This window comes from Corvus cornix, chromosome Z, assembly GCF_000738735.6.
Source record: "Corvus cornix cornix isolate S_Up_H32 chromosome Z, ASM73873v5, whole genome shotgun sequence".
Lineage (NCBI taxonomy): Eukaryota > Metazoa > Chordata > Aves > Passeriformes > Corvidae > Corvus > Corvus cornix.
Genome location: NC_046357.1, coordinates 53,424,325 through 53,445,782, shown reverse-complemented (window position 1 = coordinate 53,445,782; position 21,458 = coordinate 53,424,325). Strand labels below are relative to the sequence as shown.

At 34.1% G+C, this 21,458-nt stretch overlaps 1 protein-coding gene across 6 annotated transcripts in view; it reads right to left on the bottom strand.

The window, feature by feature from the left end:
• The window catches only part of KIAA0825 (KIAA0825 ortholog), a 246,300-nt gene that overhangs the window by 123,212 nt on the left and 101,630 nt on the right, over nucleotides 1-21,458 (bottom strand). For 5 of the 6 annotated variants that reach the window (XM_039567661.1, XM_039567663.1, XM_039567664.1 and 2 more), the window contains 5 exons: nucleotides 19,785-19,924; nucleotides 11,177-11,374; nucleotides 9,416-9,649; nucleotides 7,389-7,797; nucleotides 3,451-3,607 (listed from right to left, as the gene is read on the bottom strand). In XM_039567661.1, the coding sequence (XP_039423595.1) occupies nucleotides 3,451-3,607; nucleotides 7,389-7,797; nucleotides 9,416-9,649; nucleotides 11,177-11,374; nucleotides 19,785-19,924 (1,138 nt within the window). The remainder of the gene's footprint in view (nucleotides 1-3,450; nucleotides 3,608-7,388; nucleotides 7,798-9,415; nucleotides 9,650-11,176; nucleotides 11,375-19,784; nucleotides 19,925-21,458) is intronic. The other variant, XM_039567665.1, reaches the window with a different exon arrangement.

The window sequence follows — 21,458 nt, the reverse complement described above, 5'->3', positions numbered from 1 at the left end:
GCAGCCGAATGTCATGTCTGACCAAGAGAATCACAAAATTGTCTTAACGTATGGAAAAAAACCCCAACCAATCAAAAAACGAAAAATAAATTGAGCTTTTTTTGCTTAAAACAACATCACAAACGAACCGTGAAAACATGCCCTCTCTTGGCTAGTTTTTCTCAGCTTTTAAGAATATCTGGATTTTTATTCTCCATTCATTCATTCATTCCTTTATGCCATAACAAAGATTTTAGAGCCACGGTGAAGGAAGTTATTTAAAAGTTATTTCTATACATCTACCAATTTTTGTAAATGTACTGCCTTCCATGTACACATTTTTACAAAACCTGTAGACAGCACTAAAGCAACCCAGCCCTTTGGATATAATGCAGCCAGCAGAAGCAGACTGTGTTGCTTTCTCAGTAGCAATACCGGAAATAGCTGTCCATGCGCTGCCAAATGAAGGACTACTTGCTCAGCTGGTGAGAAAATACAATATTTATTTTGCAAAACCAGTACTCTACAAAATGGCACAATACTTATTCTAGGATCATCTTAAACACCAACAAAATAATGAACCAGCCTTGGTACACCATCTCCACTCCATATTTGGAAAGCAAAACCAGCTCACTGAACGGGTAACTTTGGGGTCTGGGACCAGCGGAGACCACCAGAGGGACCCCTGGGACAGAAGAACGCATGTGCAAAGAGGGGGGGGAACATGTTACTGGTCTCCAGGAAATTCTTATCATATGTATGTTTATTCTGGGAAAATCAACGAATATGTAAGTAAAATATAGTATATAAGCGGGATCTTCTCTGTACTTGACATGCATAATTTTGGTGGAAATATCCCCTTCTGCATACGGTGCTGTAATAAAGAATGCCTGCTTCTTAATGCTACAGTGGTGTTAGGAAGGAGCTTTTCACCAATTTTGGTAACACCTGCTTGCCGGGGTTCGAAAAATTCAAGTGGTATACAGCTGACCTCAGTAAAGGTGTTTTTCTGTCTTTAATAAAATACTGTGGTTTTGGTTTTGATGAAGAGATTTATTCAACAGTGGCATATATATTATGTTAAGATCTCCTTTAGTATAGTAAATATTGTAGGCTCTGAAAGGCTCATGTTTCAAAAATGTGAAAATATATAATCACATCTGTACACATGTGAACTATATCCTCACTACACTGACTGGGCATCAAACCAAGTATACAGAATATTATTGAGCCTGACAGCTCAGAAGAGTTATCTCTTTTGTTGGCATTACTAAAAAATTATTTTTTAAATTATTATTATTTTTGGCAAATGCATGAAGGACTGCAAGCTCTTTTGAGTACTACAGTATCTATTACAAATTTTTGTAAAATGATATCTCTATTTTCAAATACAGTTTCCAATAATCCATATCCCTTTTCACCCGCTTTTCTAAGCAACATCACTGAGAACAACAATTTTCTGTCTCCTCATTTTGTTCTCTAGTTACACATGATTACTAAGCACTGTAGCATAAAGATCTCTAAACTAATTTTAAGAAAACAATCCCTTGACATTCCAAGGAGCCTTTAAACAAAAGGACAGACCTTTGAATATACAATCAAATCTATTTCTTCATAGTCATGCACATTAAACGTAATTTAGATTTTGAAAAATAATACTGAAAAGTGCATTATCATAATACCATGCTAAGCATTAAAATGTTTTGTAATGGTTTCAAAGGCAATTGAAAGTAATACAGTTACATCCTTCTGAGTCAAGCTGGTCAGGATCTCTTTTCTTCTTTTTTAAAACAATACAGTTTTTTCCACTGAGGAATGTTCTATTTTTAAAAAAGGTCCTACTAGCTGCAGAAATTCAAGGAGAGACACCTGGGATGTGGAAAGTCAGGCTGAAGTCCCTCTTCCAGCTAATTCTCTCAGCCTTGTACCTCCTATTGGAGCTGTTCCACTTTGTATAAATAACCAAATACTCACAGGAGTCAGATCTTGGATCAGGGTCTCCAAAACCCAGCATGTGCATTTTATTCCTCCAACTAGGGTATGATTCTATTTTTGACCCTGAAAGTTACAGAATGCATTTTTACTGCAATTTCTACAAGGCAAACAACTCCAACGGGAAAAAGAAGGAGTTCCATGCTGATAGCTAATGTTATGGAGGTTTGGGGAGCTAGTTCAGATATGGGAGATGCAGATACAATTCCCTGGTCTAAACCACGAAGTAAAAAATTTGAGCCTGCATATGCTGTCCCCTTGGTAACTGTGCTAACTACTGGACTATATGCTATTTTCGGTGGTCTTTTCCTCACTCCTTTATACCTAAGAGTAATCCTGAATGTGCTCCAGGTGAAAAGGTTTTGTTTATTACAGTAATAATTTTCACTTCACTTCCCAAACCAGTTACACAGAAACCAGTTAATTGTTTGAGATGAAACCTGAAAAGATTCAGTACTGTACTAATGTTAGGTTGCCATCTCTACATATATACTTACATTGCTTCTAATGCTTCCGAAGACAGATTCATAAAGGTTGCTTTTAAGCCTGTACTTAGGAACTAAACAGTTGGATCTGATTTTCAGAAGCACAGTGTTAGTCCCAAGGTGCACTCTATGGCCTTCCTACAGACATAGCTGCCTAGTGGGGGTTTTTTGCTACCAATTTTTTAAAAAGCAAAATCCTGGCCTCTGCCTGCATTTGTATTATTTTGTATTTTATTGTAAACACTTCCGTATACTTGCCATGATTTTAACAGCACCTTCTTACGCATTCAGGTAATTTAGTAATTAAAGCTAATAAACAGAACTTTCTTAATAAAGTTGTGTAGAACTGTGTTATTGTACAATTTAAACAAACCTATGTTTAAGTGAATAAAATCAGAATGCTTTTGGTAATTTGGGGCAATTTAGAACAGCCTTAGAAATAATGCGGTAATTCTTTTACATTGCCAAAATTCCATAAATCTGAATTTGTTTCTTGTAATTTTAAAAGCACTTTAGATGAACAGAATTGTCTAAATTGAGTAAGATTTCATATGGATGCATTTACTTCCTCAGTACAGCCATAGGGGTTGTATGTTTGCTTGTTTAAATCAGGAGAGTTAATTAACCACACGTAATTTTACATTTTTTTCAGTCAACTCTTCAACAGCCTTCGTTGATTTTTAATTTTTTTTTTTTTTTACTGTGCTCAGATTCCAAAATGTATCTATGGTCTACAACATGAAACTGAAGGAAGTTTATGAGCCATACTACTGTCTAAGTACCTAAATAAAATCTACAGTGTTTCCTATAAAATAATCTTTTCTGTAGAAATGCACAAAAGCCTAAACGGAATGGATTCTATTAAAATACAACATAGGATTCTATATTGACTCTAAGAACTATTATTACCTCCTTGACTAACCCCTAGCTGCCAGCAGACGCTGCCCCAGGCCAGTACACACCTAATTGCTCTGTGAAAAGGCCGTTTCCCTACCTCATTGAGCCGGATGATGTGATAAATTTGCCTCAGGTATTTGCTACCACCTGGTTTGTGGCAGATATCCAGGACCATCATGTTTATATTATCCTCAGTGAATCCAAGCGCAATGCTTCCTTCCTCTAACGTTGCACCTTTAACTGTGACTGAGGCACTAGAATATAAGAAAGATACAGTCTTAAGTTAAATTTCTAAGAAGCAAAATATTAACACAAACTCAGCTAGAACTACATATTCAGAAAAACCTGGAAGTACTTGACTTGCATAAATGTTGTTGTATATATATATCTCTCACATAATACTTACAAAATAACATTATTATACTAATTTTTATCATCTTAATCAGAAAGATGAACACACAAAACACTCTTTAAGGATATAGAAGTAGCAAATATTTTCATTTCCCCTACAGAAGTATCTCTGCTACTAGAAATGGCATTTACCTTCGATCTCTTGTTCACTTTTCTATGCCCATCACAGCACACATTAAAGCCTAATTAACATGTCAGAAAAGTAGCCATTGCTCGAAGTATAGGTTAGAAGTTTTAAATTGAAGTATTTTTCTTTCCACTGGTATGTTGTTTACCATTTAAAAGGTACCTATTTGCCACCTGTTGCATTTTTTGCCCTGTACTGTTACTTGTTTTCTTTGTATTTGTGTGAAACCTCTACCAAGGAAAATCTGAAGGTGACATTCCCAAACGCCTCCACAATTGTGCATTCAAATCTCTGATCATTGTCAGTCTGCTCTCCACACACAAACACAAGTTACTATCTCACTATTGTTACTGATAAAGTCTAAGAAAGAAAAAGTACTAAAATTTTCCTCAAAGCAACACAGGTATTTGACATGTATGTGTCAAGAACTCAAAAGATTAACAAGAATATATTGTCCTTCCTACAGACACTATTGGATTAAGTTAAAATAAACCAAAGAAGCATTCTCAATTAAAAGCAAAATCAATATTGTATCGTTTTCAAAGTAAAACGAAAAACAAATCACCAAAAAACCCCCCAAAACCTGAAAACAAAACCACTGTGCTTGCAGTTTACTGTTGAAAGTGTGCCATGGTTACAAAGTCATACTTTGAAAGTTGATGTTTGACCTACAGGCTGCCTGAAATGCTGCACAGCTGCTGGACATTAATGCTGATATTGCTTCCACATGCAGTTTCAGAATGTCCTACAGAGCAAATAGTTTCAAAATATAAACTATAATTTTGTTCTTTGCTGACTGGAAGTGATACTCTGTTATTATGGTGTACTTTACAGAAAAGCTTCAAAGAAATTGATCTTTAAATTAAAGCACACTTAAGGCTGATATTTGATGCCATGTACAGATACAACCTGAATTTCTTGTCAAAATTCTTAGTGACTAACATTGAAAAAGCTAAGAACCTCTGACAAAGTAATGTATCAGTGCCAGTGCCCAAATTGTATCCTTTACTGCCCGTTACTGTGCAGGTGAAGCAGATGATTGGATTCAGGCAGCACTATGATTAATGACTTCCTTTCTGGATTTGGGACTGCCTATCAATCATGTCATTAGGAAGAATGTGCCCTGAGAGAGGCAGACCTCAGCCAAGGAATAACTGCATTCATCTTAATCTGTATATGCACCCAGCCAGCAAGGTCAGGGTCACCATGATGAAAAACAATAATCTTCAATTCGACAAATTACTTTGCAAAGACAGACCTTTCTTTTCTTCTCAGGACGTGTGTTTTTCAGAATCTAACATGACTGTTTACAGCTCTGATGCTACCATAAAGTGAAGGTTATTTTAATGAATACTAATACTTTCAGGCAGTACACAAGGCAGGCAAAGAGTGCCACTTTCTGAACCTTTCAATGAAGACTATAATTTTTGAAATATTCTTTAAAATTAAGTTAATATATAACATTTAGACTTTTTATCTAAGTAGCAGTCCTGATAATAATAACATAACACAAAATCAAGCAAGAATTTTGCTTATAAAAACCCACTGCACTTCAAAGACATTTCTACAGCTCTGTAGGTGAGTCCCAAATAAATTTTTGAAATTTATAGGGGTCTTTTTCATTCACATGCTGTATCTATTAGAAGTCTATAACCATTTATGAATACATATATGCATGTGCATACAGCTACATGAGAAAATAATTTAATTATTGAACAGTTACATAACACCAATTTAGATTTTCCAATATAGTAATTTCTGTTTCAAACAAATCACATGAAAATCATAAATCTCCTCTTGAAAGATTACTTTTAGTTTAGTAATTATGTGGCTGCTACTTACTTTAATTGAATATTTGAATTTGAGCTTTAATATATTAGTTTTGTAATTTGCATTTATAATAACATTTATCTCTACATTTCATCTCTCAGCTATTTATAAACTGGATCTTTTTTCCCCCCCAGATATTGACTCATAATATTTGAATGAAAAACAGAAAAATAACATTCATATTAGACTTCTATTCCAGAAATGCAACTGAAGTCAGGGGAGTCAATTTCCTAACTGCATCAAATAACTGCTCACTTGGAGAGCAGGTAATGTATTCTTCATTAATCTAAGCTTAAAATTACCAGGCCTAGTCATACGTTAGTTTTCTCTTTGGTTGACACTGTACCCATACAGAAAACATTTTCCATGTTTACTTTCCACAACCTGATACCTAATGTATAACACAGCATTTTTGTGGTATTTTACAAAAGAAAATACAGCAGTATATTAACTTAAAATTCTCAGCTTCAGAAGATGTGCAAATTAACTAAAGTTTTAGTTTTTAGAGGTTATGCACAATATTGTCTTCCTGTATTTGTATTTTAAGAAGTACCTATTGTCTCAGTGACATTAGAAATTGTATTATGGGACCATTGTGTTAAGTATCAATTTACAAATTATCATCATGGTTTTTTATTCTACAACTCCTTCAATCACTGGCATCTGGCTTCAATCTTTTAATCATTGGATTAGACCTTGTAAATTAGAATTAAATGGAAATGTAAAGATAAGAAAAGGCCAATGTCAATGAGCGATTGTGTGACGCTATTACTGCTTACTGCTACCCACATTAACTGCTCGTAGAAACAGGACACTGTCCCTTAAAGCACTGCATGAAAGCCTATTCATTGGTATCACTGATTCCAACCTACAATCACTGTATCCTTTGTTGATATGGACAGATCCTGACATGACAACAACGACTGCAACCTTCAAGAATACTCATTGAAAAAACAGCCATCTTACTTTCAGTAGTTACAATTTAATTCATTAAGTCATGTAATTCCAATAAATCTAATATTGCAAAGTTGATGAATGGTATTTTTGCAGAATGATACATGACTGCAGCATTAAAACAGACTGGACTACAAACACATCGACATGTACACAACTCCTTGAAAAATCACTGTAAAGATCTTAATATCAAATGTGAAGGAAAAATTGGTATTTTCTCAGAAAGGCACAGCAGGATATTCTTCTTGTCCTGTGTTGATATACCCTATTTGCCTCAGGGTTTGATATGTTATAGAATGAAGTATGCTAGCTTTTTATTCACAGATGAACACTGAAAGCTTCTTACAGTTCCTCTTAATTTACTCACCACAGTAAAATTAAATTATAAATATATTTAGTACCTGTTAACATTTTGAAAGCTATAACAATGGACTTGTCCACATTTTTGGCTCATCAAGAAAATAAGAAATCTTGTAGTACTATGAACACACTGTTCTAATGAAACAACCATCTTTTACTATTTCAGCAATGAACTTAAATTACAAATCCATGTATGAAGCCATCAATATTCCATCAATATTAAGGACTAATGCGCTTCATATAAGATCACTGCTCATCTGTTTTCCTTAAAATTGAGCAGTAGCCATAGACATGCCAATAATCTAGTAAAATAAAGAGCAAACAGTTGCATTTGAAAAACACTAAGCTCTTACCAGTCTATGCTCAATTTTCTTGCCTTCAGCAACTGGCTTTCAATCCAGTTTGGTCTTTGCTGTTCAATGCTTTGTATAATCTTCTGGGTCACTTGCTTAGGACCACTTTTCTGTTTTCCCATAATACTTTCTAAGCATACACGAACTAAACTGAGTTTTTCTTTGCTCCATCTGTCAAGTGTTGCACCTGTTAAAAATTCTGCAGTATTTCCATCCTCAAATATCCGACATATAATTACAATCAAGTTCCAGACAAGCAGACCAGCTTTCTTCAATTCAGCAAAGTTTCTTGACATTCTTCTCTCAGCCAGAAAAAAGAAGTATTTAATTGGGGGAGGCAAACATGCAATCACTGTAGGTAACTTGCTGATTACAATAGATACTGCTTGAGCTGCAAGCCTTGTGAAGCCTTAAAAATAGAAAGAAAAGATGATATGATTAACATTAACATTACAGTTCTAACATGCTTCTGAATATTGCATGATAATTTCTAACTTTCTTTTGTAGTGAAAATGGGCAAAAAGCTTAAGTACTCAACACTGTAGTTTCACTTCTATTATGGTTTCTGCACATAAATCACACAAATTCGAAACAATCACGTGAATTAAAAGCAGCAAATTTAGACTGTGACTCTTAACAATTAGTCCTACTGTGCACAGTCATTACAGGATTAATGAGAAAGACAATACTCAGGTATTCTGAATGCTAAAAAGTTGTCTTCAAAATTGTAATTTTTTTTCAACTTCACAGCTGAAGCATTACACTTAGTGTATGAGAATATTACACACATTCATAATCTCTAGTTTTTTATCAATCCCTTTCTATGTTCAAAACAACAAAACTTCAGTTTATCATCTTTCATATAAACATCTACACTAGATAGCACTGCATTTTAAAGATTCCAGGTAATAAAAGTAGCTATAAAAGTAACTAGAGAGAAATTGTGCTGCTCAAAACCCAAGACACATTTAAAATGAAAAAGTATAGCAAAAGGTGATCCACAGCATGGACTTAAATCAAGATTTAAAATAGCACCAAAACAAACCCCAAACAACTAAAAAAAGCTCCATGTCATTGCACCTGCATGTTTTTCTTTTATTATAAAAAGAAGCCATATCTGTTCTAGATATCACACATACAAATTTAAATTGTCTTGAAGCCTGGAGTCTTACCTCTCTTGCATATCAGTTCACACATAGCAATTAGCATAAAATAGCAATACAAGTTCTAGATTAAAATGAGAGTACAGTGAAGATGTATGAAAAAAAAGAATGGATTTATGCCCTGGCTGGGCCACAATCTACACACTCAAAACTCTGCCAGAACATACTACTGTACTGAAAATAATCAGGTGGAAATAATTTACCATGAAATGTTTCCAAAAGTTAGCCTTCTGAACCATGACCTGAAATGACAGATGCTTTAGGCACTGTGGGCTATGAAAATGCACACCAGAAATCAGCTTTACACCTAATCACCTTCAAAACACCTCCTATTCTGTATATGATTTCTTTCTTTACTAACTGTTTCAACAACCAAGCAGTAGTATATTCTGCAACAGTTTCAGTGGTTTTTTTATTCAAGCATAAATTGCTGTCTTGTAAAGCTGGGATGAATGACAGTCCTGAATAAAAAGATGATAATGAAAAGGAAAACTGTTTACAGCCATTGAGGCTGAAGTATAGGCATTATTCTTCACTTTGTTTTGAATCCCATCTGACTACTGCCAGATGCTGAAAACATATTCAATACTATTATTATCAATACTACAATACTGATTATTTTCAAAATCTTGTTTGTATATGTATGGGCGTAAGCCTCAAGAAAGAATAACTGAATTTTAAAGCAAAGTACTTAAAAAAACCCAACCAACCACCACAGGATGTTAGGAAATAGTTTGTTCATTGTCATACTACAACTCACAAAATCTAACTGCCCAGTTTTGGAGCAAAGGAGTTAAAAGTTCTTACGACAAACTTAGAGGATGTATTGTATATATATAAATATTATGTATAAATTTCACCTACATTTCCCAGGTTCTTTTCTCTTCATTTCCCGAGGAGTGTAATTCCATTCCTTTGGAACAGTTTTCAGTAAGCTTTCAGGAACTATTTGCTTGTGCTGGTATGTTCCATAGTTTTCTCTCGCCTCCCACGAATGCATCAAAGAAATTATCTGTTTCACTACACCCTTGACTGAATTAATCAAAGTCAACTTCAAGCATCTGATAACTTCTGGCTCTGACTCACCAAAACTGGAAACTTCAGAAGAAAGAATTATTAAATATTCAGTAAGTGTATTCATTTGTGTAAATCTGTTTCAGAAAGTGTTTTCAGCATTTTTATGGAAAAGAAGTAGCATTATGATTCATAATAAATTAGACCTATTGGTCCATTACAAGTTAAAGAAAGAGTATAATACAAAACCATATAGCATCTTGGTACCATTTTAATACAGTACTGACAAAAAAAAATCAATTTATTTCCTTCATTATCATTTCTCCACTGATATGTTTATAAAAATTCAATTTAAGCTGATTGATGTCTTCCTTTTTATATGGAAAACATTCAATTACTTGTTAGGCAAGTTATCAATGAGGCAAAAAGATATACCTTATTTTCTACTTGTTTGTCTTGATAGTATTAATGAAGTTGCATTCATTAGATACCCAAACTGTTATGCTACAGACACTAAAGGAAAAAAAAAGTACTTTGGAAACAAAAACACATACAAATAATAGTCATCAACAGAAACACAGCATGTCATCAGAGATTGCATGTTCAAAACACACCATCCTAAATACAGTTATTGACATTACAACAAGTATCAATCTTCTCCACATTCTTAATACCACAGCAAACTGCAGTTTCTCCGTTGTCATGGAGCTGCAATTGTCAGGCAGAGTGTTGCAGAGGATATCAGAAATGTGTTTTGACATGTCAGATCCTTAGATCCTTTGCTCATATGTTTGCTTCCCTCTACTTTTTGCTGATCTAATCATGGTCTTTCTGGAAGCTTCCAGGCACCACTTCTCTGTTTTTCATCCTCTTATACCTTAAACTTCTATTTTTTGCAATCCCATTTTTCTCTGAGAAGTACCTGAGCACTTTCATCATCACTGTTTTCTATTTTGGGATGTTCATAATTCTACTTCCCCTCCTGCATTCTCCCATTTTCTTCCTCTTCTGTTAAGCCTTCCTGCTTTTAATCCATAATTTGCAGTATCACCCTTCTAAGCCTCACCTCTTTCTTCTGGTTGAATACTGGTTTTCTTTGAGGGTAGAATTAGTTGCTCTAATTGTGAGGGCAGCTCTCCCTCTCAACAGTAAATAAAGAGGCTGAGTGCCTGTTGACACCAGAGCCTATATGCTCATCAGATTACTTCTCCCTCAACAGGAAAAGAAGTCCTTCCTTCTCTTTTTCCACTTTCCTTCCATGCTTCCTTACTTTTAAATTGCAGCAAAGGTCTGGAGCTGTTAAATGCATAGAAGCGAAGAACCTCTACTTGTAGAGACCTACAAAAACGTTCTGCAGCCAGTCTGCTGGTAAGAAAGACACTTAAGGTAATCAGACCACTCAAACACTGCTCTGGAACCTCTGCATTCCTCAAAATTTTCACCACTCCTACCATGGCCTGACTGCACAAAACCCTTCAATAATACTGTAATTTTGAAGTAAGCTAACATAATTTCACCCGATTTATTATGGTAAAAATAATGTTCACTACATGTCTAAAAACAACCAAGATTTAACACCAGATTTGAAATGCTTATTAATAAATTAAATACCTGTCATATTGTATAAGCAATTCCACAGCAGCTCTTTTTCCATGTAGGACTCAAAAGCAATGCCAAGAGATTTGGGCGATAAAGTGCAGTAAGACAATACTGTGAAGATTGCTTCAATCAGAGTATTGTTATTTTTTATTTTGTTATTTTCCTGTTCCAAGAGAGAACTTTGCTCATCACAATTCAATGCTTCATTTCCTTCAAAATAAACATAAACATGGTTCCAATAATTTCCAAGTAATTCAAGGTCTCAGTAATAGACAGTATTAATCAAAACAAACTGTAAAGTGTATCTGAATAATATTTTAAACAATAACACAGATACTGAAATCTGATCTTTCTCTGCCTAATGACAGTTGACTGTCTTCCTGAATTATGTGTAGCCAATAAAAAGGAGACTCAAGCATGTTTTTAAACCATGGACTATACCTATTTAATTAAAAATTAAATTGAAATTTATTGTATTATGAATTGATTATTTACTGAATATTAAGCAGAACTGAACTGCAGAATCACAGTCAAAAAGCTATTACTGCTTAACTCCTCTTACTTATATATTAGTCATATGAAATAATAAAATCCTATTTAGATATAAAAAATTAAGAAAAGTAGCAGCTCCATATTGCCCAAAATGTACTGGCCTTGTTTTTCAGTATAAGATGAAACTCAGAATAAATCAGTTCCACAAAACAAAATCTCAGCCCTGCTAGTATACAGATTTTAAAGACAAGTAGTGATTATCATAGAGTTCAGTGATAATTTCTTACAAATATTTACAAATGTTTCTGATAGTCATTATAAAGCAATCTCCCAGCTAAAAGATAAGGCTGTGTTTAAAACTCCTGGAATCAATGGAACTCAATGACTTTGACTTGTGCTAATGTCAAAGACCTGAGCTTCCCATCTGTTTGTAAAATATGCTTCTGATGTTAACAACCATAAGCAATGGCCAGAGCCATAACCTTAAATAGAGTTAAATACTCTTAATTTAAATTTCTAGTTTGCAAACCCAACGGTTTCTGTAAAAAGTATTTAGATAAAAATATACTTTAAAATGTCATGGCTTTCCACCAGTTCGGTTGTCTTTACCTTTAGCAACCTGTGGAAGAGAAAGATGGGAGACTTCAAAATCTACCACAATGAAAAATCATTGCTTTCAACCCATCTTTGAACGACTTGAGAATTAAAAAAATCTCATTTTACTCTCTTCTGAATTCCTACAACCTAATTAATGCATTATTGTAAAACACTCAGTCTAGGTAATATGCTACCTTAATAGAAACAGAGGATGTAGAAAGCTGAAAAACACGATCAGTGATTTCATAACCAGCAAGCTGTGGATTTGTGTTTTTTCCCAAGGTAGCAGACGGATCAGCCATAAGATGGTTTTTTAATCAACTTTCTTTTCCCTATGAGTTGAGTGAGCTGACATATATTGTTTTCCAAGCCAGATGCTTCTAAGTGAAGACTTAAATGGATTCCACTGATTCACTCAAACCAGGGATATGTATGACAAAGAAATAACCATCAAAGCACAAAAAGCAGTTCAAATGGTGAGATTAAAATCTGAATAGAACTTTGATTCTATTACTGTAAGTATTTATTTTTAAAATTAATTTAACCAAATTCTAGAGAGGAGGTTTGCTAAGATTTCAAGTACTACGTAAAGTGTCTTTGCAGTACATTATGGGAAATTAGTTTGTTTAAAGATGCTTATGACTTGAAATTAAGCATAAATTTGTTTTATGACCATGCAGCATAGAAAGTTTGAGTCACAACTTACTAATAACTTTTCTATCAACTTAGTGTTACCAAAAGATTTAGATAACGAGAAAGGAGAGTAAAAGAATTTTGTAGAGGGGGTTATACATACATCTTGTTATAACTACTGTATAATGCAACTCTTGTGCTTTTAAGCAAAGATCTTAATGAATCCACTGGTAAATCATTCTGTGGCTAAACATAACAAAATGTGTAAGTATTCATCAGCTTTTTCTTGTTTTACACTGAAGTAATTATTGTCCTTGTTGTAAGAACAACCTGAAAGCTCAGGTTAAAATTAGTTTTCTGATTTATAAGTGGGCATGGGTCATAGAATCACAGAATACTTTGGGTTAAATGGGACTTTAAAGGAAATGTCAGTTGAAAAGTTTAGCTACCTGATCAGTATAGCTGGTTAAATATTATGAATTACGAGTCTACAGAAAGATATGTAGATTTCTCTTGCCTGAGATTTTTTCTTTTACATTTAGTAACTCACCTGTCATAACATTAAATATTCATCTCAGTTTGAACTCCAATGCAGCCTTCTTGTTAATTATTACATAAGAACAGAATTTGTATGATCGGCATTATACTTACTGCCCTGTGATGCTTCCCTCTATACATTTCTCTTTTTTCACTGACTGCATTTGTATAGCAAAAGCTAATTTGTGAAGGGAACCTAAAGCTCCCACAGGCAGCTCGAAGGAGATGCTGCTTTATCATTTTAGGAAGACTTAACATTCATCCATAAATGTGGCTACATATTTACCTAGATACCTGCCAGAATAAAAAAAAAAATCAGCTGTTTGTTGTTTCCATATAGCATGATATTCTATATGCACAAAAAATACCAAAGCATATTAAAATATTATTTTTTTAATAAGTATCTCTATAGGAAAATTATATATCTATTGAATAACAGCTATGCCCTAACCATTCACAATGAATCATTCTTCCTATGACAAAATAATGCACTAAACCTCTTGGGATACTACCACGTATTTTAAAAACATAACTTCAGGAAGGCAGACTTACAAGTGCAATTTACCCATATTTCTTTCTTACTGATAGAAATACCATTCAGTAATTTGCCAACATTATCACTCATCCAGCACTTATCTACTACAAGTCTAGCCATAAAATGAATCTTGCCAAATTTAAAAAATCTTCTGTTATTGACTCTAGATTTCACTCTCCCTGGTGAATCCATGCACAACAGCCAAGCTATAAACAGTTATGCTGTCTTTTTTGATCAAAAGAGGTAGTCAAAACTTAAATTCATACATGTTTCATTTAGGAAGAGGAATTGAAGATGGAGCAAATTATTTCTGTTATAGGTCTTTAATTTGCAAAGAGCATGAAATTTTTGCTTTCTTTACCGAATTTAAAAGTTTCTTTAAATCACAGCATCTTATAAGGATATAAAGAATGCAAAAAGCATATGCTTGACTTGTTTATAGAATCAAATCCTTCAACAGGGACTCTGCAGTACACTACATCCTCAGTGATTCTTATATCATTGACTTTTTTTCTGTTCCTTTACTGTATCTGACCTGGTAGATCATTTTACTTTTCTTTCAGAGTTGCTCCTCTCCAATGACAGCTAAAATCTATTGTACCCTTGAACACAGCTTCATATTGGCAGAAAGTGTATTATTTTAATTTTAAATTCCAAGGAAAAATTTTACATCATAGATTCAGGGAAGAGTCACAGCATATTATGAGTTGGAAGGGACCCACAAGTGTCATCAAGTCCAACTCTTAAGTAAATTGCCCATATGGGGATTGAACTCACAACCTTGTTGTTAACAGCACCATGTTCTAACCAACTGAGTTAATCTCAGGGTCATTGTACTTTTTCCCTGAATAAAATGCAGACCTTAAATCTACCCGTTTCAATTTAATAGATTCCAAATAATAATAAGCCCTGTATTAGCTGCTACCTGTGAATCCAATATATCCTAAATTTGTGACAACTAAAAAGCTCGACATGGCAAAGAGGCTTTAACAACACTTATATCATCTGTCCATAAATTATTAATGTATCAGCAAACTGCTTCTGTAGCAATATATTTATATGTCACCAGTCCCACAGCATTTTAATCTCATTCAACTCCATTTAGATTTTTTTGTCCCTAAACAATTTATATTTTCAACTATCTGAGAAGAAGCTTCCATTAATGAATTTCTGAGTTAGTGACTTGTGCAAAATCTATCTTATCTATGGCCAATAGAAAATAAAACATTACTGTCAGAATACCTCCAGTACTGATTTTATGGGATAGTATGCAGAAATTGTGACCTTCTGACAGCCAAAATTTGATGGGGCAATAATGAATTTAGTCCTATGGCCACATTAGCTCCCTTGTGTTACTCCATGTATTGGGATAGATACTAAAAAGCTTACCTTCTTAAAACTTATTCACTCTAGAGCTCTACTGTAACAAGAAGTTCCTATCAGAAATTACTAAGTCTTTGAAAAGCTATCCATATGACCATATATCACAGACACCAAGTCAATCACACATGTATCAGAGACTGTCTTCACACTCTGTCAAGAAAAGGTAAGTGATTCACAACACGGCTCCACTGTAGTCCAAACAGAAATTACAATATAAGTTGTCAGAAACTCCATAAAATCTGTTTACTGTTTTCTCTAGCTTATCACTGGAAAATCACCAAATGGAACAGGATATCTGATTAAGGTCCCTTTTTTCTTGTCTTCCAGCTAGAAGTACATAACTTCAGTAAATCCTTCATTGGTTATGCAGGTACAGAATCCAATAAATTTACTGGTCAGATGGACCTTTTGAGGAGATGCCACTTTTAAAGTAATCTCCTAACCATTAGGCTACCATGACACAGATTGCTATCATGAAGAGGCTAAGAAAACTTTCAGGGGTACTCACAAGCTTCATATTGGATGATCCACAAATACCTGGAGGAGAGATCTACCTCTGCACAAGGACATAAATTACTCAAAGAGATTTACTTCTGCTCTTCTAATGAGAACAAGGTTATAGATTAACACACAAGTTTTGTGAACAAAATCTGCAAGACTACTTTTCCCCAAAATGGTGCGTGGTTGAGCCATTGGACTAACACAGCTGCTAGTTTTTTCACTTGTGTGATAGACCGCGACTCAGGATTATTAAATCCAAGGAGTCATTAGAAGAAAGCACAAAAGTAATGACCATCAAGAACCTGAAATTAAAGTGTCAAATTGGTACAGATTTAAACAATGCCAGAATTTTGATGGAGTTGGTAATTTATGTAAGGCATGTATATTTTCCTCTGTAATAATTAACTACTACCACTAATAGTTCAGTCTGATCCCCAGATGAGGTCATTTGATGAAGTTACCGCTTTTCACTGTTCTTTCACGGTAACTCACAAACAAACAGTGCTATTTACTCTTAAGTGTCTAAAACATAATTAACTAAGTTTGATCAAAATTTAGTTGGTACTTTAAATTTACCTTAAAATGGCACATTACACATCATGGCAGTTAGAGAACTGCTTGAAAGAGGGCAAAGAATTGGAGTGGGGAAAAAAAAAATCTTCCAGTTCTACAAATACATTTCTAAGTTCTCTTTCCAAAAAACGGCTAATAAAAGAACAGTCTTAGAAAGCTCTTCATATCTATTAGTGTCTAGAAAGCTGTCTAATGGTGCACCACACAATTATATTTTCTCGGTGGAAATCTTCCCTTCTCCAACCTGCTCATGTGTGCAAGGTAATTGATCTCTTTTTGAAGCAAATCACATTTCTTTGGGTCCAATTTCAGATTTGCAGCCTTAGACCTATTACAGAATATTTGCAAATGTTACTATCAATTCTTATTTCAAAATTTTAATGGGGCCCAGGATATCATCTAGGTTGAAATGTCCAGACTACACAATACTGTCTCTCAAATATGTATTGTGCAAACCAAAAACATTAGGTGAAACTGCCAATGGCCTCGTCCTGCTGTGAAAGCAGTTTTCTTACAGTTTATCTCCACATGCCAGTATTCACTTTAAGGTTGTGTGTAGCAAGACAAATAAAATGTCTATAACAACTGGAGTCTCATGTATTTCTGGTAATGAATAAGATTCTTTTTAAGACTATAAAGCAATACATTGCATTTTCTATTGTACATCATTAACTTGATACTACTATCTCTTCTAAAACAAAAGTATGTATGGACCCAAGGACTGACTGAAGGTATGGAATGCGCCTTGTTGACAATTTCCCAGTGACAATTTCTTAGTGACCAGTGTCTTATCTGCTATTTGTATGTGGCCAGGTGTCTATTGTCTGGTGGAGTCCTCTTTGGTATTAATCCTGTGTTGGGCCAGTGCAATCCAATAAAGCTATTGCTGTTTGATTTATTATGCAAAGAAAAACTCCTGATTCCTGGAAATAATGACTATCAAACTAGTCACAGACTGTTCTACTGGCATGCTGTGTATTTAGAGCAAATCTAGCAGAAATTCTCAGCATTCACTTTCATCCTTCACGTTTTCATATCAGCATCTGCTGGATTCAGTTACTCATTTTATACAAGAACCACTTCCTTTTTCCCTCTATTATTTGTTGCTCGTCAAAAGAATCCATTTCTGTTTCACATTCATGAATGATAAGGCAATTATGGTAAAAAAATCTGCCAAGAAAATTGCAAACCAGTTTGTTTTATTTCAGAAAATTAACACCATACCAGCTACCTTCACAATTTCTCTCTGCAAAGCCACAGCAGAGACCTTAGATGCTTTACTCACTCAAGAGGGTATCTTGAAGAAATCTTGAAGAAATCCTAGAAAAAACTCTAGGATTATATGGCACTATAATTTAACAGACCTAGGTTATATAGACTTGTAGCTTATTATAGAGGTCAAACGTGCAAATCAAATGTTTCAACCATTTTTTCAAAGTTGCCTTTATGCAGTAGCCATACTCACTGAAGACAAGTGGTTCAGTTCTGGGTATCTGATTTATTACCTTTAGTATTTTTTGATGCAAGAACTTTGTATTTCCGTATTTTAGTTTTTATGTACATTTCATACATCATATAGCACAAAAAAATGACAAAAGTGAACATTTTGTCATCTTCCTGTCCAGACAGTGTATAGTTATATTCGTGGAGTTTCAATAGCTTCAGCAAATATGTTATCCTTCTTATAACATTGAGCAACATGAATCATGCATACATAGCTTCTCCACAAATACTCTTTCTACTGAAAAAACTTTGGCAATCCCAACAGTACTCCCTACTATGATGGAGAATATGCATTCCTTCTGAACCTCCCCATGGTACAACCATGAGAACAATGGGGCTACATTGAAATTTAGTGTGTTTGAATGATGTCTACTTTGAGTATCTGAGTGTGTCAAAACCATACAGAAAAAAATTAATCAATGCCTAAGATTTTTTGCCTTATGGACTATTTTTTAAAAGGAGAAGGAAAGAATGAATGTAAAGAATGTGAGAAGGCTTTTCCTATTTAAAAAATTATTATGTAGTTAAATACCAGGGAGTTTTTTTATCACTAGGGCAAATAGCTCAAAAAATTATGGTATACTTAGTTGCATAGGAGAAGGAATAAAGAATACAAATTTTTTGTCATTAGAGAATTAACCCCATTGAAATTAATTTAGATTATACGGATTATCACAGATATCAACTTTATCTAAACTGAAAGTTTATTCATTCCAATATTGAAGTTACATGAATAAAGCCTGTGTAAATAACACATTTTGTAATTCAAACTAACATGGATTTCCCTAAAGCTTAAGAGGTTGGTCAGTCAATAGACTAATATATTCTGTCACTTATTACCTGCAATAATTTAAACAGATAGTAAAATTCAATACTGGATAACACAGGGTAAGACTATCACCCTGATCAAACATTTGTCAGTCCTTGTAAAAGATGACATGCGTTTGAGTAGGCAAGTGTACGCACCACAGCTCTCAATAAGATGCATGACAGCAGTGGAAGCTGTTGTTCCCCTGACAAATACTAGAACATTTTAAAATGACAGAAATAAATCATGGTGTATACATATATATATAAATGCAGTTTTATATATGCAGTTATATATATATATATATATATATATGTTTATACGTATATATAAAATATTATATGTACCTTACAGGTTTTTTGATAAATAGGAAGAAGTCTTTTGACAAAGAAATTTAGAAACCAAGACTCTTATATTCCTGCAAAATTAAGTCAAGCACGTGATTATACCATTCAACAATATCATTTAATCTGCAAACTATTAAAGGAATGATGTGATAAAGTTTGTTGCTTCAAACACAATACCATCAGAATGCAAAGAAAAATTTGTAGAAACATTATTTTATTTATTCTACTTTCAAAACATCATTAATGAATTAACAAGCAGAAGCATATATGTAATTCTAGAAGCCTACAGTGACAAACATATAATAACTTCAACAAAACATCTAAGAAGCTTTCCACTGCTCAAATATAATTTTGAAAGTGGTCTTTTAGACTATAATCCACACTTTTGAAAAAACTATGTAGAGTAGTTGTGGTATCAAAGCTCCGTTAAGCTCAAATTCATTTTGACTCTTTTGCATTTATGACAGCAGCCTATTTTAACAAATTGCATTGCTTTGAAATTATTACTACACGAATTGAGTGCAAATTCTCACTAAAAAGGTGATGACTTTTTCTATCTTTTTACCCATTCAAGAAGCATCCTACTGATAAGTAAATGGGTACCTAACCCCCAAAAATGGCTGTCAGCCTTCCTCCAGCATTTAAGTAGTTAAAAATGAATTTGTTTTTCTGACTGATATTCTTATATGGATTGACAGTATCTATACTTACTTGAGCTTCTCAGCAAAATTTTCACTAAGAGACAATCACAATGCAGCAATGTTTCCAAAAGCAAGTTCAAATTACAGTATGGCTGAGATAAGAGCAGCTTCAGCAGACCTTGGGTGGCCATTTCTCTGGCTGATGGAGTCCTTTCAAAATGTAAGATAAAGACAGAAAGAATAATACAGTTACTTTATCTATGAAATTAATATCCTTAAATTGCAGGACACTAACTCCCTTAAGTGTCAATCCTTCCCAGATTACTCTGAAAATGCTTTCATGCTTCCTTACTTTAAGGCAGCTCAGAGAAAGAATTACATTTAATTTCAACTAGTTAAAAGCAAATTGACATTTGTTAGTCAGCCACAGTTATATCTGATACAAAAAAACTGTGTTTATCTCTGTCATGGAACTGTATTTTTCCTGTCCTACCACGCAAAAAGGAGGTTTTTTTCCTGCAGTTGAATAAATGTAAGGGTATTATTTTTTAGTTTATTATTGCAGTAATTGTTGAGTAAGAGATCTGAAGTGTCTGTCCTTGATGAAGCATATGCAGCTCTTAAATTTAAACACTGAAAATGCTCAAAGAGGTTGCAAGATTCCACTTTAGGTTGAGCAAGTCTTACACGTCCTGAAAAATCCATGAGAAATATAGACTGGTTAACATTTTGCCAGCAGTGAGAAGTGAGAAAGTGTAGTACAAATTCACAAGCTTATAAAGAGATTGCGGTTTATATTCCATTTGCAGTTTATTTTCTGTTTGCGATTTCCACGTTCTGCAAAAATTGAGGTTTCCAAATGATATTCCAGGGCTTACTCTGAACACAGCCAATGACCCAACACCAATCATTGAACTCACATTACAGTTAAACAAAAACCAAACAAATCTGTCCTTCCAAATGTTTATCATCTACTGTATTTAGTATTTTCTTCTTGAAACACTTTTAAAAACAAGTTTTCAAAATTGGACTGTGTATAATTTTTTTTCTTTAATGTGTAAGTTTTTATAAATTTGAAAGTTTTTTTAAAATTAAACTTCAACTGATGTTTAGCCACTCTATTTACTTTTTTGGCTACAAATTCATACAACAATAGCTGCTAACATTGAAACTTTATGCAGCTCATACGTAAACTTTTATGCACACGAATTTTACATGTATGATTGTAAGGACTTCATATGGGCTGAGGCATTGACTCTGCAGGTATAAATATTATGTACGTATGCAAAAAACACCTTCAGCATCAGTTAAAACCCTCTTCATGAGGAGTTTTTCAGTCTGGGATTTTCCAGTCAGACTAGAGAAGGATTTATATGCATCTGCTCAAACACTTTGTGTGCATTTAGACATAACTTTTTAACTTTTGAGACAGAACTAAAATGGGCTCATGTGGTTGTTCTAACAGAGGGGTACCTCTCCATTAAGTTGCACACTTTTACAACCTCTGACTTACCCAAGTGTTCCACCACCCAGCTATGCTTGAATGCACGCATGAAAGAACTAGATGACTGCACAAATATTTCGCTGTTGAGTCAAGGCTGCCATTTATACAGTATACTCAATACAAACCTACAAGTCCTGGAAAAGAAAATGTTGACTGATACACTCTTCTAGTTTAGTCCCTCACATATCTGTGTTTCCATTAACAGAAAAACCAGTATGCCACATATCTTGCAGGGCAGCC